General features: G+C 35.1%; 1 protein-coding gene across 1 annotated transcript; it reads left to right on the plus strand.

The window, feature by feature from the left end:
• Nucleotides 1-9,824: 9,824 nt before the first annotated feature.
• On the plus strand, nt 9,825-25,450 carry LOC147495350 (ATP-dependent zinc metalloprotease FTSH 11, chloroplastic/mitochondrial-like). The gene is given in 19 exon segments (XM_086563978.1): nt 9,825-10,349; nt 10,352-10,560; nt 11,817-11,970; nt 12,146-12,238; nt 12,743-12,831; nt 13,040-13,163; nt 13,564-13,683; nt 14,697-14,747; nt 15,583-15,644; nt 16,634-16,691; nt 17,608-17,733; nt 17,830-17,910; nt 20,779-20,908; nt 21,457-21,605; nt 23,354-23,635; nt 23,910-23,999; nt 24,079-24,132; nt 24,230-24,427; nt 25,033-25,450. Coding segments are annotated over 18 exon segments (2,406 nt in total). The 5' UTR covers nt 9,825-9,965; the 3' UTR covers nt 24,380-24,427; nt 25,033-25,450.
• The last annotated feature ends 305 nt before the right edge of the window (nt 25,451-25,755 follow it).

Raw genomic sequence — 25,755 nt, forward strand, 5'->3', positions numbered from 1 at the left:
AGTCCATAGAAACAGGTAAATAGTCCAAAGAAGGTGGACTAAACTTAACTTCCATGCTGGACTTTGATAGGCCCGTAATAACCTCTTGGGGGGCCTAACATCCATATCAAACGAATCAAAAAGATTTGATCCATCATAAAGCCCAATTACAAAGGGATCTGGGTGGAGCCCAATGTCCATATTAACTGAAGCTAGATCTGCAACCCCAGGAGAAGGATCCGAACAGACTCCTTCTAGGCCTGGTCCAGAAACAAAAGGGCAACCACTTGTCAACAACTTAGCATGAACGCACTCACATTGAGGATCTCTCACAGAACCTATAGGACTGCCACTTGTCAGATCAGGAATAGCCGAATTGCCAGATGGCAAGCTATCATTGGTTGATGCCTCAGAAAAGGTGACATCCATATTGAGAACATGCCTGTTAACCAAAGACGACAAATCTCCTTCATCCGTTACCATCATCTTCTCCACCAGAACCTCGTCAGAATAACCAAAACCAGCTTCAGAGGAAAATTCAGCATAAGAGATCTGCTTACCTTTCCTATTGTATGCTTGCATCTTGAGATCCATAGGAACATTCTTTTTCAACTTTTCAACCTTAGGATCCCATTATAGAACTTTTCTGGACTGAATACCAATACCAAATTTAAAAGACGCGGCTCTAATCCTATTTGAAAATGGAAGAACATAAGCAGCAGATGGTTTTTTTATACCTTCTTTAAAAAACAACGGATGATTAATAAAATTCTTGCACTCCTTATAATCATGCCCAATTAACCCACAACAATAACAAAACACAGGAAGCTTCTCATATTTGAAATAGATCTAAATAGACTTATTTTCATGAAGATTAGCCACAACATTACTAATCATCCTCCTCCTAATAGGATACATAACTTGAACTCGAGAAAAGGAATTACCAACATCAGAACCTCCTACTGAATCAATAGGCACAACTAACCCAAAAGCAGAGCCAATTTTATGAATATTTTTCCAAGTAGACCTTTCGAGAAGGAGGCCCAACACCTGAATCCACAATCTAAACTTATGAAACCTATAATTATTAGTAGGATTATCAGGTATCCATTGCTTAAGAGACATAATAAACCCATGAACTGACCATGGACCATTTTCAAGAACAAATCTCAGTTCCTATTCATCTTTGAAACAGAATTTGAATAAACCCTTAGATAAGAAAGTAATAGTAATCTTTGAATTAGTATTACAATATTTCACTAATTCGTTTTGGATATCAACTTCATCAAATTTCCTTGAAGTAAATAGTTTACCAATCAGAGATTTCTCCCAAAGTTTTATCTCTTTATCATTAATGGAATCCAGACTAATCTCATCTGAAACCTATTGATTTTCCACATAGACTCCATCTAGAGATAGAGACGATGAAGCTCATCCTCTTCACTCTCATCAGGAATAAATTCAAGATCGAGAATACTCATATTTGAAAAAACTTGGATGAAAAAAAAATCTGAAAAAGAGAGATATAAGAAACTAGAATGGGGATAAAAGGAGAGAGATATAAGAGACTATAAAGGAGATTGATGGAGGAAAAACGAGAAACAATGGTGAGATCTAAACTCAGGAAGGGAAAGGAAGTTGTTACGCTCATATTTTCTCTCTCAGCGTAAAGAGGTTTTTTTTTCCAACCATACATAGTAGAAAATGAAATTGGATGAAGTTAAATTGTTGTTTTTTTTACCCGCATCCTAAACTTGTTAGAAGAATGCATAGATTTAAGAGTTAACTAATTTCTTTATTTGTATCTGATGTAGTAATCAAATGGTGTGTCGGTGAAGGCAACAATTTTTGGTGAAACCTTGCACCTTGCCACTACTTTTTAAATGTGATGATGGATTTAAACTAGTAAAAACTGCTTATACTTTGAAGAGGTAACTGTCGGGGGATTTTAGTTGGGGGAGCGCAAAAGCATGTTGAGTGGAATGAAGTGCAGAAGGTAACACCATAGTTGGAATTAAGCATAACACTCAATATGAAGATGGTTCTAAAACAAATTGTTGATTGTTGATAGTTGTTAATTGTATATATGATTGCTAGTAATTAATATTTATTGGTTTTTTGTATGGGGGCTTGTGGTAGGAGAACCTACTATGGGACTTATCCTTATGTCAAAATGGCAGAGCACTCAATGCGAATATGTCGTACAATAGATCTATAAGCTCAAAATGGCAAAACGCTAAAATAATTGAGAGGTTGATGGTTCGAATCCATCGGGATCCAATTCAAATTTATTTACCTCTCTGTATTTTCGTGTTATTTGGGGTGCCAAGAAGTGTGGTGGCATTTTACAAGCTTAGAATAAATTTGAAATGCCTATTTTAGAGACCCTTTCTTTTTTAGAGAAGGGGGTTTATCTCTATTAGTAATGATACTATATATTTTGTATTTATCAGACCACTCGTGATTCATGATTATTTATTTTTCATTCAAATTGTGATGCAAAAATGGGGAAACATGTGTGCTATGCAGTCCTTGAAGCCAGCACTCGTGGAGTTTACACGAATTGGCTCGACTGTAAAGTAAAGCCCAAATAAATGGCTACAAAGATGCAGAGTAAGTTCATAGAATAAGCTAAACAAATTTTTTGTGTTGTAGTTAGATGCATTGTAATTTTAATGACATTAGGACAAAGTACTGACTATATTTTGTTCATTGTTCTTGTTATGTGTGTATTATGTTTTTAATATGTATGAATGTGCAAACCAATTCAAATACAAATTAAATTTTAGAAATTATTTACCGCTGGCAAATTTTGTGTTATCAAATATCGACAAACTTGGCAACTGGCATTTGTCAACATTTACCAGTTGATGCAAATTGTATAAACAAGCAGAGACAAAAGATTATTTTCCTACTAGGTATTTTCCTGGACAAATTTTTAAGTAGGAAATTATCTGGCCACGTATATTTACTTGGCAAGTGAGAATTTTTATCAAGGTGTAGGCCCTTACCTGGTTATGTAATAGAACTCAGTCTCCCATTCAAATAAATTGCCTGTCTAAAACATTTATAAAAATATATGCTAAGCAGCTGCCATGATAAAACAGGTAGAGGTGGATCAGCTAGAGTATCCAAAACTTCTATGAAAATTGTGAACTACATAGTACATACCTAGGTAACTGTTGTACCGACTTCCACAAAACAAACACAGTTTAAATGTTCCATAGGGCCGGGATAGTTGTGCTTGCCTATACATGGACCTTAGTCAGCAGACCGTAGAGCGAGAGCGAGAGTATCAAAGCACTTAACTTAAGATGCTCCAATTTTTAGAGCGCATACAGAGTGCATATACAAGTATATAAAAATAGTTATATATATGAAAAAAAAATGTAAAGATAGCATCCCATTGGTGCCAAATTGCATGTTCAAAGATCATGATAAGTATCACAATTGTACTAATTTCACCATACTTTAATAATTGGGATCAACATGATATTACGAATATATCACAAACAAAAAGATGTAACTAATTCCAAAAGATTGAGATATAATAATAAGTTTACAAAATGGATATAAGTTCTCATCAATCTTGTCAATAAGACTTGAACAAAAGTATTACAAAATGGTTACACTATTTGTCCATTAATCATCTCTTACTCGCAAATTGGTATATATTATTTATGTATTTCGAAGGAAATCAATCTACTCTTCACTCTTGTATGTGAAATTGAGGATTTTCATTTTTAATATGAATATTATAATATATTATTTGTTTTTTTTCATCAAAATTTTAATGAGTTTAGAAGAAGATAAAAAGGCTTCACTGGGCTTACGCCCACACTAATTCCATCTACCCATTTGACAACTTATCTCCATATCAACGTTTTTATGCGTTTAACTTCTTATAGATAAACATCTCCATAAGAAAGTAAGGTTTGCAATAAGAATGTGCAAACCAACAGTGGTGATTTTGAGTTTGGAGTACTAGAAGCGGCTGGGGTCAAATCTTTGGTTGGGTTTGACTGTGTAAGTGCATCTTACTCTAAATTGCGGTGACTATAAAGTTTATTATGGTGCAAATATGAGCACTTCAGCACCCTTAACCTTAACAAAACCTTCTCCTTCTATTATTCTTTGTTCTCATTTATTTATAACAAACTTTCCTCTATATTATATAAAATCTCACAACTCTACTTTCTTCTTTAATACATATTTACAGATTGTTCAGACCCATACATCATTTTTCGTGTTATCAAAATTAGTCCTAACGAGCACCAGAGTAATATAACATTAAGAGAACAAACATTATTCTCTCGTCGAACATTCAATTGAATCAAAATACAGTTGACTTTTGACGCGGTATAATATATTAAGCAAGTATCAAGAAATTTTAGATGCATATATTAAAGGTTAGGTATCAAGAAATTTTTTATGCAAGAATGCAGCCGGATGAATTGATAGGTTTACTAGCTACAAACCAACAAGACTTTCGAGTCTCTTCCTAAAAACACTTTGTCCCCAAGAAAAGAATAACAATTTGGTATAGTAGACTATAGAGTATAGACAATAGAGAGCAGCAGGAAAGATTAAATATAAATTTCTGACAAATATTAGGACCTCTAGTGTGCTTTTACCGTTTGCGTGGCTCCCCACACTCGAGACACATCAAGATTAGTGAAAAGCATTATTTCAATCATAACGTAGCCAACCCAAAACATTGAACCTTGGATGTGTGAATATGCACTCTCATGTAGAAATCAAACTCATCAATCATTTCATGTTTTACATTGCCTTGCTTAAAATATATAAGCAACTTTTCCTTGCTCAAGATTAAGCATATTCCTCAAAAATATATAATTTTTAAGCATGCAAACATACTACCATTCATCATCTGAAAACAACATATAATTTTTAAACATGCAAACATACCATTCATTAAGTGATAACAAAACGATCAAATTATTCATAGCACTGAGCACGACCATAACATATGTGGAGTGACACATACGGGTACCTGATTATTACAAGCAAAACCAATTAACTATGATATTGAACTTTATTACAAGTAAGACATGTTTTGAGCATCTTCCTAAAAACACTAGCACGCGACTCCTTTATTTCAGCCTTGGCCCAATTGCCCGAATAAGGTGGCACATCAGCAATCAAATATGATAGAATACCTGGTAAAAATTGTGTTTAGTAGCCCGCCACGTACATGATTCACCACGTAGTTCCTTAAAATGATTGCCACGTAAGAGGCAAGAAATCCATTGTACTTGAAGGCAATTTGATACTGAAACAATAAGAATATTGAGTGTTAGGAAAAGAGTGAACAAAAAATATTGGAGTGAATGACGAAGGTGAGAGAAGAAGATGAGTTTTGGCGTTTTGGTGATTACATGATTAACAAAAGATTAGAAAAATACACATTTTGGTGGCGGACACCCAAATGCCGGGTAACTAGATATTAAAAACAAAAAATTAATTTATTCAAGTTCAATCCAAATAAGATATTTTGGTTCTCCACTTCTTTTTAGTGGTAAAAAAAACAAAACAAAATGTGTGATTTATATTATTTTCCCCTCGATAAGATATAGTCAATTCATTTCTTTGGAAGCATTAAAGGAAAAATTATACTGGCAAATGACAATCTCTCAACAAGAAAAAAAAAAAAAAAAAAAAAAATATTTATATATATAAAAAAAAACAAACTTAAAGCCTCACCATTGCACCATACACATCGACATAAAACTGAGGAAACAAATTGTGGATCATGCCTTCAACGAAAGTAAATTCTACCTGTGTGTGATTGATAAACTCTAGTTTTGCCAAACATGGCTCACCTTAGCCGCTTTTTCTCCACCATTTTCAAAGCTAGCTCACTCTATCTAATATAATTTAATGCGAATATCTTATTGCTTCAATTCATTGCATAGCATCTACCATATATCTCAGTGAAGTACGATACAATGCAGAGTGATTCCTTAGCTTATCAAAGTCTCTAAAAAAAATTGTCTTTAAAAAAATTGTTATTATTGGTTGTAAAAAAATGCAAGTCTTATCATATATCAAATCATATTTCTCTATCGCGAGAAGAAGTATGAAGTTTTTAACTACATGACTAAACTCCTCTCTTTTAATGTCATTGTTTAGAACAATCTCCCAACAAATTATCCCCACACTATTGAAGGAACTTGGGATAATAAAAGTTGATGTTTTACTTTTTCCTTTACCTTTTTCAATACCTTAAGGTGGAAGAGTTGGAGTTTTTTCTAACACAATTTTAGGGTTTTCGAAATTAGTATCAAAGGGGAAAAAAAACTATGCTTTTAGCTGTTGTTGAGACATAGTGAAAAAAATGATCTTGGGAAAGAAAGTTGAAGAATCGCGACAAGTATGGAAATTTGTTAAGACAGTGATGTGAATGACTTTGGAAGCATATGTTAACGACTTAAATCCATCAAAGTCATTAATTTTCAATATAATTGGATGGATGAGGTTCCACGATTTTTTTCTCTCAAAAGTATGGAATTTTTTAAAGATTCATCACCAATTAAAAAAAAAAACTTTAAACATCACTTGGCACTTGCACTTTTTAAACTTTAAACTTTAAAAAGCTTGGAATCGCATCACTTGCAAACGAAGAAACCAAAAAAAGACTTTGCTGCTTTCTCAGTGTTGCCTTTAAATGTCTCACAAAAGGGGGGAAAAATATGTTTTTAGCTGTTGTTGAGAAATGGCAAAAAAAAATTATCTTGGGAAAGAAAGTTGATAGTTATAAGAAGCTTCTGAATTATCTCTACGAGAAGTTTAAAACAATAAATTTGTTGTGTCCCACGACCCAAATTGACAGTGACCATCTAAAAAGAAATTTTTTCTCTCAGTTGTGTCTCATACTAATTTCGACAAATTTCTTGTCAACCCCTCAAGTAAAAGTTGTTTATGTTTGGAATATGCATATATAAAATATGGCGAACAGTGCTATGCTCGGTTTCTTTTTTAAATCTTCAAACCGATCGCCTTGAGATCGATAAGTAGGATAGATTTTTATTTGATTTCAGCATCGACCTTGGGAAACAAAGGTATAGTGGGTGCCTGGCCGCTTTTCTTTTACCATTTCCAAAGCTCGCTCTGTCGAATCGGACGCTCAGATCTTGTTGCTTCAATGCATTGCATGGCATCTACCATATACCTAAGTGAGGTATGACAAAGCCAAAGTGCAGGGTGATTCCTTAGCCTATCAAGGTCCTTAAAAAAACAAAAAACAAACAAAAAAAAAATCTTTAAAAAAATTGTTATTATTGGTTGTAAAAAAAATTGGTATTTGTATTTGTACTTGTACTAGTATTGATACTATATATCTTGTATTTATCAGACCACTCAAGCTTCATGATTATTTATTTTTTATTCAAATTGTGTGCTCTGCCGTCCTTGAAGCCAACACTCGTGGAGTTTACACGAATTGGCTCGACTATAAAGTAAAGCCTAAATAAATGGCTACAAGATGCAGAGTAAGTTCATAGAATAAGCTAAACAAATTTTTTGTGTTGTAGTCAGATGCATTGTAATTTTAATGACATTAGGACAAAGTACTGACTATATTTTGTTCCTGGTTCTTGTTCTTGTTATATGTGTATTATGTTTTTAATATGTATGAATGCGCAAACCAATTCAAATACAAATTAAATTTTAGAAATTATTTACCAATGGCAAATTTTGTGTTATCAAGCATCGACAAACTTGGCAAATGGCATTTGTCAACATTTACCAGTTGATGCAAATTGTATAAACAAGCAGCAACAACAAATTATTTTCCTACTAGGTATTTTCCTAGCAAATTTTTAAGTGGGAAATTATATGGGCACTGTATATTTACCTGGTAAGTGGGAATTTTTATCAAGGTGCATGCCCTTACCTGGTTGTATAATAGAACTCAGTCTTCCATTCAAATAAATTGCCCGTCTAAAACATTCATAAAAATATATGCTAAGCAGCTGCCATGATAAAATAGGTAGAGGTGGATCAGCTAGAGCATCCAAAACTTCCCTAAAAATTGTGTACTACATAGTACATACCTAGGTAACTGTTGTGCCGACTTCCACAAAACAAACACAGTTTAAATGTTCCATAGGGCTGGGATAGTTGTGCTTGCCTATACATGCAATGGACCTTAGTCACCAAACCATAGAACGAGAGTGTCAAAGCACTTAACTTAATTAAGAAGCTCCAACTTTTAGAGCGCATACAGAGCGCCTATACAAATATATAAAAATAGTTATATATATATGAAAAAAAATGTAGAGATAGCATTCCATTGGTGCCAAATTGCCTGTTCAAAGATCATGATAAGTATCACAATTGTACTAATTTCACTATACTTTAATAATTGGGATCAACATGATATTATGAATATATCATGAACAAAAAAATGTAACTGATTCCAAAATATTGAGATATAATAATAAGTTTACAAAATGGATATATATAAGTTCCCATCAATCTTGTCAGTAAGGCTTGAACAAAAGTATTACAAAAGGATTACACTATTTCATCAGGGTCAAAATGTCTGATTAGCTCCATTTCAGTCTAGACCATTTTTACATAACAATATATCATTGTAAAGTATAATAAAATTGGTAAAACAAAGTGTAGTATAAAGAAATTTTACAGTTCACAAGGGAGCACAATAATAGTAATTAATGATGTGTTAAATGTTATTCTATTGAATGGCGCCAAAGCCAAATGTTTTTCATATTGTAATATTTATTTCTTTTCATAAAGAATAAGACAAAACCAAATTCTTTATTTACAAATATTTATGGTAGAGTGGGAGACATATGTACGCACACCTTGTAGGGACCCAAAACAAAAATCGATCAGCTTACAAAAATCAACTAAGTCTAAGCTCTTAGTTAAATCTTATACCAAAAGCTGAGAACTGTAAAGTGGGGTTGTAAAGTGACTAACTTCACTACTAAAATCGAAAAAGAAATAAGAAGTTGTAGTGCGTGAGAACTGATAAGTACGACAATAAATTGAAGAAGAAACTTACCTTCTTGTTCTTGTTCTAGATGTTGGGCTCTTTATTAAGACAAAAAAAAGCCTATTCAATAATCAATTTAAAAAAGAGTCCGGTTCTTCTATAACCGGGTACAGAGATTAGAGATTGATCTCTGTACTATACACACACATTTCGATCTCTCGCACACACACAGGTATCAAGTCACACACACATCTCGAATTCGAACCAATGGCGAGATAACACGGTTACAAAGATGATCTCTGTACCCGGTTGTAGAGATCTCGAGTCCTTTAAAAAATTCAAAGCTTCCCAATTTCCCCTTTTTCTAGAAATATGCTATTTATAGTAAAGTAGTAGATCAGGAGATCATATTTTAGGTTTAATTGGGTTGTTGTATTAATTTGTGAAATTGTCTCCAATCATGGTCTTGACCATTTGAAACCGGCGGTTTTTAATTAGCAGAGCTCGGTTTTCCATTTTCTCAAACGTGGATTTCAGTCTTTGAAAGCGCCCAAGTTTATAAAAACGCGCTCTCCAAATATTCAAAGCACGGTTTCTTAATCTTGAGATCGGCGGATTTATGGCGTTTTTCGAAATAAACAGTGAGAACGCGGATTTTGAGCGGGAGCGGTGGGGGTGATGTGGGCTTTACTTACCTTCCAAGTTGTGCTTGCTTACGTGGACTTTACAGTTAAAAGCAACGAACTAATCAGTGCTCTCTCTCTCTCTTGCCAGTTGCCAATAAGTAAAAATTGAGTTAGTCAACTAGAAAGAACAAAAAAAAAGGAGCGCCAATTTCAATTGAGATAAGATTTTTCTCTTCTTCACTCATTCGTTTTAAGCCATATCCTCAAAATCCAATTCCCATCTCTTCTCTCTCTCTTCACACTCATTCAACAGTCAACACACACACACACAAACAAAGAACCCTAATTTGTTCTTAAACCCTAATAAATCAATTCCCATGACTGTTCTACAAGCTTCACTTCTTTCCAGACCCCAAAGTTTCAATCTTTACTACTCAAAACCTATTTCCCATCGTTACAATTATCTTTTTTCTCCAATTTTTGTTTCTTTTTCTAATAAACTATGGAAAGATTCAAGGTTTTATATACAATTACCTGTAATTCCACATGCAATGTTATCAGAAAGTTCAAATTCGAATCCAGATACCGAAAATAAACAAAATTTGGATTTTTTAGAAGAAGCTAGTGTTGTGGAGAGCAGTGAGAGTTTGAGAGTGGATTCGGAAGTGTTATTAGAGAGTGAAGTTGTTGTTGGGGATGTTGGTATTGAAGGAGAAGTGGAATTGGATAGTTTGAAGGAGAGTGAGAAAGTGGATAGTGGTAATGTGAAAAGTTTCCGGTTTTGGTGTTTTTAATGGGAGTTTTGGCTACTGCTAGAAGCGGATTAGAGAAAGTTGAGTGGCCGAAGTGGATGAATTGGTGGCAGTTTTGGCAGCAGGAGAAACGGTTGGAAAAGTTGATTGCTGAAGCTGATGCTAGTCCTAATAATGCTGCGGTTCAGAGCGCTTTGTTATCCGAGCTGAACAAGCACAGGTATTTAAATTTTCAGTAACATTTCATTTGTAAAATACTAATACCAATGCCAACGGAATTGCTAAGGTCACCTAGGTAGGTCTTTGTTCTGGAAACTGTTATTGTAAATGGGATTTGAGAACAGCTTTTCCACAATTATCTCTAAACGAAATGGTGATCATATCTCTAGAACATGTGATGATGTTATGCACATGCCAGGGGAAGCTGTGAAGCAAATACATAATTGATGGATGAGGATGCTTGTAGCTATAAGGTTGCTGAGGTTGTCAAACCAAGGCCTTCGTGATTGTAATATTCCTCAAGTAACCTCTTGCAAACTTGATCAACTTTACCATGTGCAGAATAGAAAGAAGTTGTGCCATATAATCTATAAACCACACAAGCTCCTTGCTCAGAAGTTATAGTTTTGATATTCTTTTTCTTATTATGTGTAAGGATGACGAGAAGAGATTGATGGTTGTTCCTCAAAGCTCGTAAAGAAGGACTGGATGCTTCAAAGGGACTGATGATTTTTTTTTTGAGATTGAAATGCACATTCATAAGATGGATGTCTACCACATGGTTTACTGTGGCAGCATGCGGACAAGTAAGGAATACCATATTCATAGGACTTCTTTAATGGAGATCATGATTTTTAGCTGGATAAATGACGATTCCAGAGAAATAGTAAATTTTGGAAGGATTTAATTATTGATGGCCTCGAAGTAGATCCAACAGGATGATAAGCTAAGAAAAGCTGTTTGAGATTGTTTGGGTATGTGCAGCATAAACCAATATTTACCGTTGTTAGAATTAATGTATTGGAGATTTTAGAAGTTCTAGAGCAACAGCCAAGGGGCTTGAAGTGGTGAGCTGGTATTTGTTAAGATTTAGAAGATGCAGCTTTTGTATAGATTTAGTTGAAATAATGTTTTTCTTTCCCAAACTTAAACTTCCATGGAGTTCAACAACACCATAATTGTATAATCTGGAAGTATTGCACAAGAATAAGACGTGATGGTGCAGTTGCTATATAAACTGTAGAGATATATTGCTCCACATCGGGCACTAAAACCTTGCGTTGTAATAAGTAAGAGTCTAGGGATGCCCCACATTGGCACATTCACACACAGAACTTTGTAATTCAAGTTTTTTGTTAAACGTACTTTCAGTTTTTCGTTTCGATGGACTTCTATGAACTTCCTGGTAGATATTTCATTTTTGAGCATGTGAACTCCTTGGGACTGTTTGATCAGATGTTACATTTTTTTTTGCAGCCCAGAATCAGTCATCAGACGGTTTGAACAGAGAGATCATGCAGTAGATAGTAAAGGAGTTGCAGAATACCTTCGTGCTCTTGTTGTTACTAATGCAATTGACGAATACCTTCCGGATGAGCGTTCTGGAAAACCTTCTAATCTTCCTATTTTGGTATATTTAATCTTCCTTTTCCTTCAGTTAAAACTGTATATTCTCTTGTGATCTTAGTCCATAGTATATTTCATTTTCTGTGGAAATGGTTTTTGTATTGTCGTATTTAGTTGTAGGATTTTTAGTCTTCTTAGTCAATAGTCTGCTAACCTTGACTTTGTGTTTTTACAAATAGTTGCAAGATCTGAAGCAGCGTGCATCCGAGAACAATGAAGAGCCGTTTTTAAGCCCTGGAATATCTGAGAAGCAGCCATTGCATGTGGTCATGGTAAGGAAAAGCTACTCTTTCTATCAGTTTTGGTTATGGGTGAAACTAAGACTTGCCAGTTTAAAAAAAAAAAAAAAAAAAACAGCTAAGATAAGTAGAACGCAATTTAGGTAATTTAGTCCCGATATTCTAGAGTGAATTGAAATCAAGTCGAATTTTTTTTGAATCTGGTGGTGTTGAAATGTTTTACTATTGCTGATAGTGAAATTTATTTGTTGTGTTTCCAAAATAACAACACGTAATATACGGGAAATTTTTGTGCGTTTTTTACTTGCTTTAAATTCCGAATACAGCTAGGATGAACTTAAACCGTGATTTTGAAATTTTCTCCCAAGGAAAACCTTGTGGTTCTGTTCCATTTGTTGAAAAGAATCCCCACTGATGGTGTTTTCTATACAAGCGCCCAAAAGAGTACCTAATTTTTGTTGTTCCTTTGATTGCTATTAGCTTCATATTGCTTTACTCTTAATTGGAATACTCATCTTGTGGCGTTTCACTTATTAGGTTGATCCTAAAGCATCAAACCGTTCAACACGTTTTGCTCAAGAGGTTATCTCCACTGTTTTGTTTACGGTTGTCATTGGCTTGATGTGGTATGTCCATACTATGTCCCTACTTATATGTAATTGGTTCTTTGAAATTACTACAAGTTTGGACATTTTCTCTTCCACATATGTTCACCACCACTCTCGATTTTTATGTTTTATGGAGTATATAATTATTACTTGTGTGAAAATCTGAAGTATAAAATGTTATTTATTACTTGTGTGAAAATCTGACGTATAAAATATTATTTTTTAGGGTGTTGGGTGCGGCTGCACTTCAAAAATATGTAGGCGGCCTAGGTGGAATAGGTGCTTCAGGTGTTGGTTCAAGCTCTTCATATTCTCCTAAGGAGTTGAACAAAGAAGTTACTCCAGAGAAGGTAGATACTTGCTATTTCATTTGAAAGGAATACCTTGGTTATGCAGTTGGAAAGATGACTTTTATAACGTGATTCCTTGTACTATTAAAATTTTGTGTTTTTTTTTCCCTTTTAAAACATTTAGTCATATCATTTTTCAAAAGGAAGAGTTAAATTGGTGGATAAAAATGAATTTTGTTTTAGTATTGTGTTATGAATTGTAAGCTTGGTCATCTAGTTATATAATTTTTTCTCCTTGAATTTCTCAACTTTTTTGTTTTAATACTCTCAAAACAGCTAGTTACTTTATCACTTGTGAAAAAGAAGAGTTAAATTGGTAGATAAAAGTGAACTGTAAGATTGTTAGTCTTTGTTCAACTCTTCAATACTTCATTTTGTCAACTATTTATTTTTGTTGCAGAATGTCAAAACCTTCAAGGATGTCAAAGGTTGTGATGATGCCAAACAAGAACTCGAAGAAGTAGTGGAGTACCTCAAAAGCCCAACAAAGTTCACTCGCCTTGGAGGGAAATTGCCAAAGGTTCGTTCATGTTTTCAAGTCTAGGTGCTAGGCAGTTGTGATTCAGATTTTTGGGGAAAAGGTGTCTGTTGGTGTTGGGGGTTGGGGAGTTGAGAGGTTCTGCCTGATAAGTATGTGATCTTGGGATTGGGATTTACCACCTTTAAATTAGGAGTGTAAGTTAAAAAATTTTAAGGGAAAATGAAACAAAGAAGAAGTAAGCATGTGTATATGAGAGATGTTGTACTTCTAGCAGTTAGCCTTTTTCTAGTAAGAAATAAGTCATTGCTTTTAATCTAGAGAATAGCTTTTGATAAATCTGATTTCACTGAAATACTCGATAAAGATTTAAGGGTGAACTAGTATTACCCCCCCACTAGATGAGCCAATTAGGATTTCCCCACTAGATGGGAAATTAGGGTGAAATACTTTCCCATCTAGTGGGGAACTCTAATTGGCTCATCGATTAAGGCCAATTAAGTTTCCCCACTAGATGGGAAATTAGGGTCTCCCCTATACTAGTTAACCCAAGATTTAAAGTAGGTTATTTTTAATTAACCGTGTACCTTCCTTTGAATTCAAAGTTGATGGATATTTTTAACAGCTATGTTCTGGTTAACAACTTTTCTTTCTGTAATATCATGATAATTATGATGTTATAAGAGCGAGAGGTGCTTAAGATCACTGTTTCAAGGTTTCAGTGCTCGCACGGAGAGAGGGGGTGTTGCTGGGCATGTGCCACCTCCCTATTGGGTCCCCAACTCCTTGATATGCCATCTCTCAAGAGCTCAGACCTTTTTTTTTTGTGAAGTGGTAGTTCATGTTTTTTGTTGTCAGTTTTACATTTTCTCGGACTTTTGTTTTTTTTTATTAAGGAGTATCACGTGCACTTTGTACTGCTAGTGATCCTTTTTTTTAAATCAAGAATTTGAAGTTTTTTTAAAAAACAAAGGTAGCAACATGTTCTGTTAATGATCTCCACTTTACTTTATTAATTTTTCTTTATCATTCATTTAAATGATACTCATATGCAGGGAATCCTTTTGACAGGAGCACCAGGGACAGGAAAGACACTGCTTGCGAAGGTACAATTAGGGTAGTTTCATACTTCATTTGTATGGTTCTCTCAGGCAGTTATTTAGAAGATTTTCTGTCCTTATTTCATAGCAGTATAGCACATAAAGTTGTGCTCTTTCTACTACTTGGTCCCTTTTTTAGCCCACTTCAACACTTTATTTTCTGAACTTTCAAAAGCTATTTTTTGATTGACCAAAATTTAGGTGTTTGTCCTTCAGTAAACTCCTCTCATTTTTTAGTACTCCTGGCATATAGAATGTCCACGGTCTATCAGTCATTCCTCTATTGGCTTCTGAGGTCTTTCCTTATGGTCATGTCATAGAAAACTTTGTCATCGTGAGAAGTAAAGTTCTTGACATCTCTTTAGCTAGGTCTACCAGAATGACAATTATGCATATAAGGTCTATTTCGTTAAGAGTGAGTTGTGTTTCTAATGAGCGTGAATCTTTTATTTGTATCAGTGAACCCTACAATGTTGTGATAGCTATTGGGACAAATTCATTATTGACTTGGGTGCTTTTCTTTTTAAAGTATGAACAAATATAGGAGATGATTTTGTACCCCTTGTGAACAATGATAAGAGTAACGGTTCCACATATAATTATTCAAAAGTTTGGCCACCGTATCACTTTACTGTTTGGACTCTGGAACTCCCTTTTCTCAATAAAATGATAAGAGTAATGGAATTCCAAAGTAGTTTTATTTTTTACCTTGCTCGTTCTGGACGCTTGATCTTTATTATTGGTTGCTGCTGTAGTTGGTGTTATTGACTATCTGCATATCGGTAGATGTTCTAGCTCATTATATTGATTCAATTTTGTTGTTACTTTGGAATCGTTGTAGGCCATTGCTGGAGAGGCCGGGGTACCTTTTTTCTATAGAGCAGGTTCTGAATTTGAGGAAATGTAAGTTACTGATTTACCCGTTTTAACCATTTTATGATCTGATCTTTCATGAAACTTTATTTTGATATACTGCTTCGAGTAGCATATGTTATCGTGGATGGTATTATCGTGATTTGTTCTTTTCTTTTTATATTTAATTTATCTCTTATTTGATATTCTCATTGAAAAAGAAAATAAAAAAGATCAGCTTCTGTTGTATCATGTATGGCTTTAATATGGCGAGTAGTGCAGTAAATTGTAGGGATATTAGTAAGCACAGTGAGTCTGCTGCATTACGCATTGAAATACAGTAACCTATATGGTGGCTGTTTTTACAGCTGATTAAAAATTATCATCTATATAGTTGGTTTGTCATTGTTCCTCATCTTTCTTTTTTCTTTTTTCTGTTTTTTTTTTTTTTTTTTTTTTTTTTTGGGTAGTGTTTTTGAACTCCTATTATTGGATTCTTTATGTCTGATCTCTTTCCTCCTTTTCCCTTTTCCATACATTGGACCCTACTCGTCTTTCCCATCTTAACCCTTTTGGAAACAGTATAATATTAAATATAAGGCTAGGTGATTAGTTGATCATATCCTTGGCTTTGGGACTTCTGTTTTTAGAAGGCTGAAGTTTTGAAGACTCTTTATTTAATACTTATGTTATGTGATTGTTTGGTTTGTTATTGACCTTGCCAAGGAAGGTGGAGCCAAGATGTGTCATGGCAAAGGATGTGTGGGCTAAGGGGTAGTTGGGATGCCTTAATACCCATGCAGAAGCCTATAGACCTCCTCTCTTGTATGTGTTTTAACATCCGCTTACGTTAATGAGATGGCATTTTACCAACAAACAACAATTAGCTTTTGTTGTATACTTCTGTAGGTTATTAAACCAGTCAGAATGATAATACCTATTTGCGGTTTGACGTTAGTACCTATCTTTTAGGTTACGCCTTTATCAGATAGTCTATTATTGCTACATGTCCTGATAAAAACCTTATGTTTGTTTGCTAGGTTTGTTGGAGTTGGTGCTCGGCGTGTACGATCTCTATTCCAAGCTGCTAAGAAAAAGGTTTTTGGTTTTACTTTCTAGCTTTTTCTTTGGTCCAGCTTATGAGTATTACCTTGTTGATTGTATTTTTATTTTATTTTTTATTTTTATCTTGGGTCTTTATAGTGTTTTCTTCTGTGTAAAAAGATCTTAATCTAAAGTATAAGATCATTGTGTAGACTCTTAATGGAGAAACACTTGCACTTTGGAGGATAAATTAAATTGTGCATGATATGCAAGTTTTTCTCCTTGACCAGGTCTGAGATTTTGTTTTATAGACTTAAACACATGACACATGAATGGGGAGTGCTTCCTCTCCATGCTCTTTGCTTATCAAGACTACTCAAATTAGGTGAGTGAGCTTTTCGACTGTACAGTAGGAGGGATAATTTCCGGACCTAGAAATGAAAGTATGTAGTTCCACAACATGGCAGTGTACTGGTGTTGTAACTGAAACAGTACCTCCTTATATTAGAGCAAAAGAGAAGATACTAATTTCTGGGTACAAATATTAATGTCTTTCTACTTCATAGAATCATAGTCATGTTTGGTGGATGCAGTCATTCATTATACAGGTGGCCAGTAAGTACGGTTTGATCTCCTTGGATTTTCCGAAGTCTTTTCAAATGGCCAGTTTCTTTGTTTTACTACTATACTACCTTCTCTTTTGATAATAATTATCATCAGGCAACTTTCTCAATAGTCGGCTCCTTTTTTGTTACCAGATAAGTATTCAAAGCCTTATTAAGAATAATATTATTAAGACATATAGCCCAGTATTTAGTCATTGTGTTTTCTTTTGTCGACGTGAAAGTCAGATTAGCTGTCTGTTTCCATGATTTTGCGCAGTTAGTTGGACTTCATCTCTTAGTCCGTTAGCTACGTAATGTTCCTTTTTCTCAACAGTATATTCATTCTTATTCCTCCATCATTATAGGCACCTTGTATCATCTTCATTGATGAAATAGATGCTATTGGGTCCACTCGGAAGCAATGGGAAGGTCATACGAAGAAAACATTGCATCAGCTGCTTGTGGAAATGGATGGCTTTGAGCAGAATGAGGTACAAACCTAACCTCCCAAATTAATGGATAGATCTCCCCAGTTACTGGATATATAGCTTCTCTGTCTATGAATTTGAGGACGTTTTTTCTTGTAGGGTATAATACTAATGGCTGCTACAAACTTGCCTGATATTCTTGATCCTGCTTTGACAAGACCTGGTAGATTCGACAGGCATGTAAGTTCCTTTAAGATATCTTGATAAATGGTTGGAGGTAGTGAATTACATTGTAGGATAGTTTGTGTTATCTGTTCTATGGTGTGTTCAGTTGATTTTATGACTGATTAATTATTAGTAGCTCATAGAAAAAGAGAGAGACTGAGAAAAGAAAACAAGAAAATTATATAAAAAGAAATGGGGCTTGTTGGGGAGGAGGGTGGCAACTTCGATAATTGAAATGAACTCAGGTCATATATCGTGTGATCAGGATTCAAATATTTGAACTTTTTAAAGATTCCCTATCAATATATGTCCTGTACATAATGTTCTTTTGGTTATTATTTTTTTTAAGGAGGGACGGGTGTCATTTTGGGGGTGATTTGAATTCACGCCCTCCAGCAAAGGGAGGGTCAAGTCCTGCAACCTTGGAATTCTTACTTGGTGGGATTTTGAAGGGAGATAATTTTTGACACTACCAAAACTGTTTTTCCTTTCTCCCTCTTGCCCCATTTCCTTCACAGACTGTTGCAATTGCATGGTCTGTTGTGGTTTTGGAATCACTTGCATTCATACCTGATTTGCACATCCAACCTGTTTCCATAGTTTGAATATGTGATTTTTTCTGTTTACACTATTTTTGCCCATGTTAAGTATAGAGAACAGGATTGGAGCATTTGAACAAGCTGCTATTTAGCACAATCTTTTCAACAATAGATATATAGAGCGAGTCGGCGGGTCATTTATTTGTTGAAAGAGAACCTCCAATCTCGGAAGGATCAAAACTGTTCAGAATGAGAGATTAATTGTGTAGCTTGTCAACAGTCTCTGTCCGTTTGGAATCTAGTTTGGTGAATCTTTCTCAACTTGGTGTATGGTTCATAAATTAAGATATTTAGGAGATCGAGAGGCCTCAAGCGACATTGTGAATTAGCAACCAGTGTAATTGTGGTTCCAATTATTAAGAGGTTCCCTGTTTGTTTGGTGGCAGTTCCAGCTTTCCTCATCTGAGAAGGCTTGTGCCTTTTTGGTTTATCTTTTCGGACTAGGATTTGTTTAAATATTCCTCCTAGGGGTGCCACTTTTCCCGAAATTCTGATTTTTCCGATTTCCGATCCGATTTTTTTTGAGATTCAGCATCAATATTACTCGTCCGATTTCCAAAAATCTGATTGCCCAAAATCTGATTTAAATTTGGATCGGTTTCAGATGCTTTTTGAAATTTCGATTTTTTCTCGATCCGTATCTGCTGATGCATATCCGCTCTAATTTTACCAAATTATTATTTGGAATTACATACAATATCTAAAATTCTAATGTAATTAGAATTGTTTTAATACCCCACTTTTTACCCATTTGGAGTGGATTAACTTGCATTAATCAATATATAGTACAAACAAACTAAAAACCCTAGAATTAGTATTCATTGTACACGTTATAAAATAGATTTGATGTTAAGATATTTGAATTTTCAATAGTTTCTGATTTTTATCCAATTTTTCATCCGAATTTCCTGAATTTTTCCGAATTCCGATTTTCATCCAATTTCCGAAAATTCCAAAAAAAAATCTGATCGGATGGATTCGGCACAACATATCAGGTTCCGAAAAATTCAAAACTGAAAGCCCTTATTTCGATATGATCCGGCCGAAACACACCCCTAATTCCTCCTAACGTAATTCGATATGGGGGTTGCTCCCATTTGCGGTTTTACAGACTATCTGGTCGACTAGATATCTTGGGTAGGCTTGAGGTCATTTTCTAAGACCAACATAGAGCTAAAAAGCTTTGCTCACTTCTTGTGTCGGATGTGGAGAGAGCCAATGGCCCCACTAAGTATTTTGTTATTTAGGTGGAGGATATTGTTCATATTGAATGCATTGGTTGCTGATCTTTTTACCTTGATGTATTCTATGATGCACGGATACTCCTAAAAAGCCATTGCACCCGTATCGGTCGGGTACGATACCGATACGGGTATTGGGTAATGGATACTTCTAGGGTACTAGAATCCCTGAAATAGACCTGATCCGATGGTTCTACTCTATTGAAATGTAAATTGTTCTTGAGGCTTCAAGTTGTATTGACACTGACATGTGTTATAATAGTTTTTCACATATTCCTGAGTAACTTTACTCAAAGAACTACTAACATAATTTTCAGAATGCACATATATTTTAAAATATTCATATTAATTAGTTGTACCCATAGGACGTACCCATATCCTAATATTTCAAAAAAGGACGTACATGTATCCTAATATTTCAAAAAAGTCATATCGTACCCCGTACCGGTGTTGCCGTATCGGTACCTGTACCCGTATCCGTGCATCATAGGATGTATCCATTCTGTACGTTATGATAGGGAACTAGGAGCTGTTTATACATGTGGGTATTGGTACTTCCAGTGGATGTAATTTTCTAATCCAGTACAATAACTTGTCTTTTGATAAATAATTACACAAAGACCCATGCATGTGTTTGTCTTTAGTATGCCTAATTACATGTATCCCCGGCTGCCCGCACATCTTGGATTCATCAAAATACCCTTCTGGAAGTAGAGATTCCTTTTACAAATGGATTTTTTTTGTTTCATTTCACTTTTTATTTCTTAATTCTAATTGTTGACAAAAATCCATTGGAAGTGCAAGGTTTGATACATCAGGTTCTGCAGAAAAACTTAATGTGTGTTGAATAATTCAATATATAAGCAGTTTTAGTCCTATATTTGTTTCAACTTACATCAGGAGTATTTTGGACATTAATGATAATGCTTGTGTAACATGGGGTATGCCTTGTGCATTTAATGTTGTCCTTAGAGTATAAATAAAACTTAGCATCATTTACTGCAATCGAGGATTGCAGAGTTTTAATAATTTTTTCTTCCCAGATTGTTGTTCCAAATCCTGATGTCAAAGGTCGTCAAGAGATATTGGAGCTTTATTTACAGGACAAGCCGTTGGCTGAGGATGTTGATGTGAAAGCCATAGCTCGCGGTACCCCTGGATATAATGGAGCAGGTGCATTTCTTCTATTCAAAGGAACCTTTCTGTTGTTGGAAAGATGAGAACAAAATGCATAACCCCCTTCCCCAAAATACACACCCACAAGTTGATACATATGTCCACTTTTGACATCTTATTACTATTTACAAAAATACCTAACTAACATCACACTTCATATCCTTAAAAAATTCCTTGTCGGACACGGACACATTGTGCATACCATTTCAAGCTAGGTTTTCTTTTATACCCTTAAAGACAAAAAAATAATAATCTACTAACATAGTTACAACAGGGTGATACGCCACTTTCACATATATTTATTTGCAAGGAGCTGCTTTATAAGCTCTTGAGCCCAACATTTAGTGTTACTAAAGAAGAGTAGTATTGATCTTTTTAATTAGATGTGTCTCCATGTCCTACTTCATATAGGTCCCGTATCAGGCACCCTGTATCCGTGTCAGACACTGACACACGTATCTGTTTCACTGTGAATTAGAAAAATACATTTTCTTGGATAACATTTTGATGTATATGTTTGGACTCTTCTGATTTTTTTCGTGTAGACTTGGCAAACCTGGTAAATATTGCAGCTATCAAGGCTGCTGTAGCAGGCGTGGAGAAGATAACTGCTGCAGAACTGGAGTTCGCCAAAGATAGGATAATAATGGGTGCAGAGCGGAAATCAATGTTTTTGTCTGAAGAATCCAAGAAGGTAAGCTTCTTCTTGTGCTATAATAGTCTTCAATGGAGGTTAAAAATAAGAAAAGAATAGAAGCATATCTTTAAGTTTATAATATGCATGGCATGTATATATCGGCGGTGCACCTTGAAGATCATGGGGTCCTTACCTTGGTCAACTTGGATGATCCCTGCCCAACATGGTGTGCTTTTGAACATCTTGAGTTTTTGACAAACAATGTCTATCATGGTGAAACTAAGGAATTCATCTTTCAGTATGCATGCAAGATTGCTCATTTTCTGGATGAAATCCAAATGATTGTATTGCTTTCAACAGAAAAACAGGATTTTAATTTGAAAAATACAACTTTAATTTGTATTGTTGCCTGCTGATTTTCATTGTAGTAGTGTTCTTTCCTTGTATTAATGACTTCATTAAGCAAAACTGAAAGGGATAAGTGGTTTTCTACTAACAACAGTGGGAAGAAGAGAATTAATGTTTGTGTTTTTCTTTTGTTTTTCTTCAACTTTCTTTAACCAAAGAAAAAAAGAGAGAGAGAGAGAGAACCGGATGAAAGAGTAGCAAGTTTTTCATCTGTAACGTGGTTTCACTTGATTGGAGTATTGGACTGTTAGCCTGGTACAACACAGTAGCTGTCCTGCTAGCATTTTCGTTCTTTTATTCTTGGTTGGTATATGTACACATGTGCAGGTTGGGTCGGGTCGGTTACTTTTGGGTTTTAGAAATTATCAGACCGATACTAAATGGATAACCGACCCGTATGACTCGGGTCGGTCAGTTCTGTCTGTTAAGGCGGATTTCTGCACACCCCTACTGTTCATAGTCGATCCAAATGGTCATGTAAGTGGCGAAGCCTTACATGGAGCTTTGCCTTACATAATATTCACCATGGTTGTGCATGGCTAGGTCCTGGCATTATGGAAGAAATCGATACCAAGGATATCCCTACACTATCCATAATACTACTCTCGAAGTAACATTTTTTTATCATTTCATCCATTTTACTCAAATTTCAGCTATTTAATGTACACATACTGCGTCAGTGTTAACAACCTCGATGGAATTTGAATAGTTGCTTCTTGTAGTCAAAGTTTTTGTGCTTCTTTGGCCCACCTCTCACTGTCTCATTTCATTATATCTAGATGCAAAACTTTCTGAACTCTGTAAGGTTCTTCTTAGCCCTGACTCATTGGTCTCTATTGAACCTTCCTTCTCGATTAAACAAAGTCAAATGCTGCATTATGATATTGAATAGTTTACTAAAACTAGGGGTTTGATAAGATTCAAGAAGAGGAATTGGAAGTGCTAGACTTTAATTCAGGATGAGGTTTTCCATCAGAATGGCTGACTCTTAGTTTTGTTAAATAAACTAGAATGAATTTAACATATGAATCTGGTAGCTTGCAATGGACCACTGTTTAAAGATCACGTCTTAGAAGAGCAAAGATAACACATGCTTCTTATGGGTTTTGTCCCAGAATTCAATCATGGTAGTGATGTAGTGAGAACGTGAATTGAAGCAAAAACTTCATATGCTTCTTATTTTTTGTAAGGCCTAAAACCAATAGGGTAAATCATAGCTTCCGGTAGACCAATAAAGCTTAAATCTCAATGGATGCGGTCATTGAGACTAGATCTTCAGTCTTTTATAATCGTCTGGTCAAAGCATTGCTGGTAAGCTAGATTTTTTTTCTCTCTCTACTGTGTATGTTATTGTATTTTAATATTTTGTGAATTTTATTTTGTACACGTATTTTCAGCTTACCGCATATCATGAGAGTGGTCATGCGATAGTTGCTTTCAATACTGATGGTGCACATCCTATTCACAAAGCCACAATCATGCCACGAGGGTCTGCTCTAGGAATGGTTACACAGCTCCCTTCTGACGATGAGACATCAATCAGTAGGAAACAATTATTGGCACGGCTTGATGTTTGTATGGGGGGTCGAGTTGCTGAAGAGCTTATATTTGGCCACGAACATGTTACAACAGGAGCTAGTAATGATCTTCACCAAGCTACCGAGCTTGCACAATACATGGTGTGCCCCTCAACTTTACCAGGATCCTATTTATAAACTGATTTTAATTCCTAGGAAACATGATTTTCTTTCTTGTCACAACTTATTTCCCTCAACCTGTATTTCCAATAGATACTTCAGAGCTTAAAAAGCTTAAAAATCTGTTTTGGAAAAACATTGGAAGGGGAGAAAAAATTATAATATATTGGTTTCTCTTTTTCCTTATCTCCCTTTTTTACAAGACTCCAGACTAAAAATCAATTATAAGATATTGTCAAATTTTTTTCATCTGCAGGTATCGACTTGTGGGATGAGTGATGCAATTGGGCCAATTTATGTCAAAGAGAGAGCTGGTGCGGAGATGCAATCACGTGTAGATGCAGAAGTATGTATCTGAATCTTTAAATAGCTTTTCTGGCTCTGCAGATGTGGAAATATAGTAAAATATGGTTTTATTTACACAGGTGGTTAAACTCCTCAAGGAAGCTTATGATCGTGTTAAGGCTTTGTTAAAGAAGGTTTGTTGATTTCTTCCAATATATGTATAAGTGTTAACCTTGGTTAAGAATGTAAGATAAATGCCTCCTTTCTAATCTTGTGTTTTGACCAATTCAGCATGAGAAGGCATTACATGCATTAGCAAGCGCCCTCCTTGAGTATGAAACACTCAGCGCTGATGATATCAAGCGAATACTTCTTCCATTTCGAGAAGTAGATATTGTAGACCAACAGGAAGAGGAACTTGCATTGGCTTATAATCCATGACATCCCAATATTTACATCTTCCAACTGTAAGAGGCGCAGTGTACAGAGGTACTAGAAGTAATTTAACCAGTGAATCATTAATTAATTAGACAATTAGTCTATCTAGCTTACCAGTGTATTTTATGTCTCATTTTTCCATTCCTTAAAAGTGTTTCTACAAATTGGAAAGAATTTTCAGAGTAAAAATTGTCCATTTTCTGGAATCTCTGCCCAAAATTTGAGTTTTAGTTAATTCAAAGTTTCAATTAACATCATATATATATGATGTTAATTGAAACTTTGAATTAACTAAAACTCAAATGTTGTGGACCTCAGTTGTTTCTGGAGAAGTGTCTTCATCTGAACTTCTGACGTCTATCAAACAAGTTTATTCCATTTTGTTGGCATGTAAGCTGTTGTACATATGAGGATATCCTATGAGAGTGACCATTTTTCTGTTACACAAATAGTCCCCGTAGGTGTTGTAGATCTGACTTTAGGAAAGCAGCTGTCTTTTTGGTTTTGTTATTTGTTGTCAAAATGAAGATACAGCTTCACCAAATTCCCACATCTTTTTAAAAACTAAAATAACTGCACAAAGTTAATATTACCCTCTCATCCATGTTTTTTTTAACTTATTAAATTTCGGGCGTAAAATCTCTTATGCCAAGCAGGGCCTTGATGCTATTTGATCGATGTGCTGGGAATCTTACGACTGAGGTGGACTCTCGACTCTTCTATTGCAACCAGATTGACCAATCCATTTGCTGACAACCTGATCACCTATTGTATGGTGCTCACAGTTCAGTACTTTGCGACAGTGAAAAGGGACAAGGGAGTGTTGTCGTGAACAGTCATCTCTCCACCTGCTAGAGCTAGCCGCATCATCTTTTCATCTATACACAAGTCAATTTCCATCTTATATATTCTGTGTGTTTATTTTCCTATTCATTTTTCATAATTTATAAAAACTTTCAAATGAAAAGTTCTCTACTTTCTTGTACTAGGTGAATAAAATTCCTCCCTTTATTTCTCCATGGATGCCCACTGTAATTTATCTTCGGAAAGATATGCAAAACGAGGTGCAGAATTTTTTAGTGTTTTTAAGCAGCGAAAAGTATTGAAGGTATAGTAGTGAACCAGCTCTAGGCATGTCTAATACTACTAGTACATTAACAAATAATGTACAGTGCGTTGATGCTGGATTCTGATCCGCTGGCACTCCACCTTGAGTGTACAACGCACCGACAATCTAGAAAGAAATTGATCAAAGAGGATGAATATGTAAGACGAATGATGAACATGTAATCCACTGAGGAGCATTGGTAAAAATAAATAACTGAATAAGTACGCACTATGAAAAGCAACACAGCTTTCCCTCTTCCAGTGGACTGACA

The sequence above is a fragment of the Coptis chinensis genome, chromosome 6 (genome assembly GCF_015680905.1).
Source record: "Coptis chinensis isolate HL-2020 chromosome 6, ASM1568090v1, whole genome shotgun sequence".
Lineage (NCBI taxonomy): Eukaryota > Viridiplantae > Streptophyta > Magnoliopsida > Ranunculales > Ranunculaceae > Coptis > Coptis chinensis.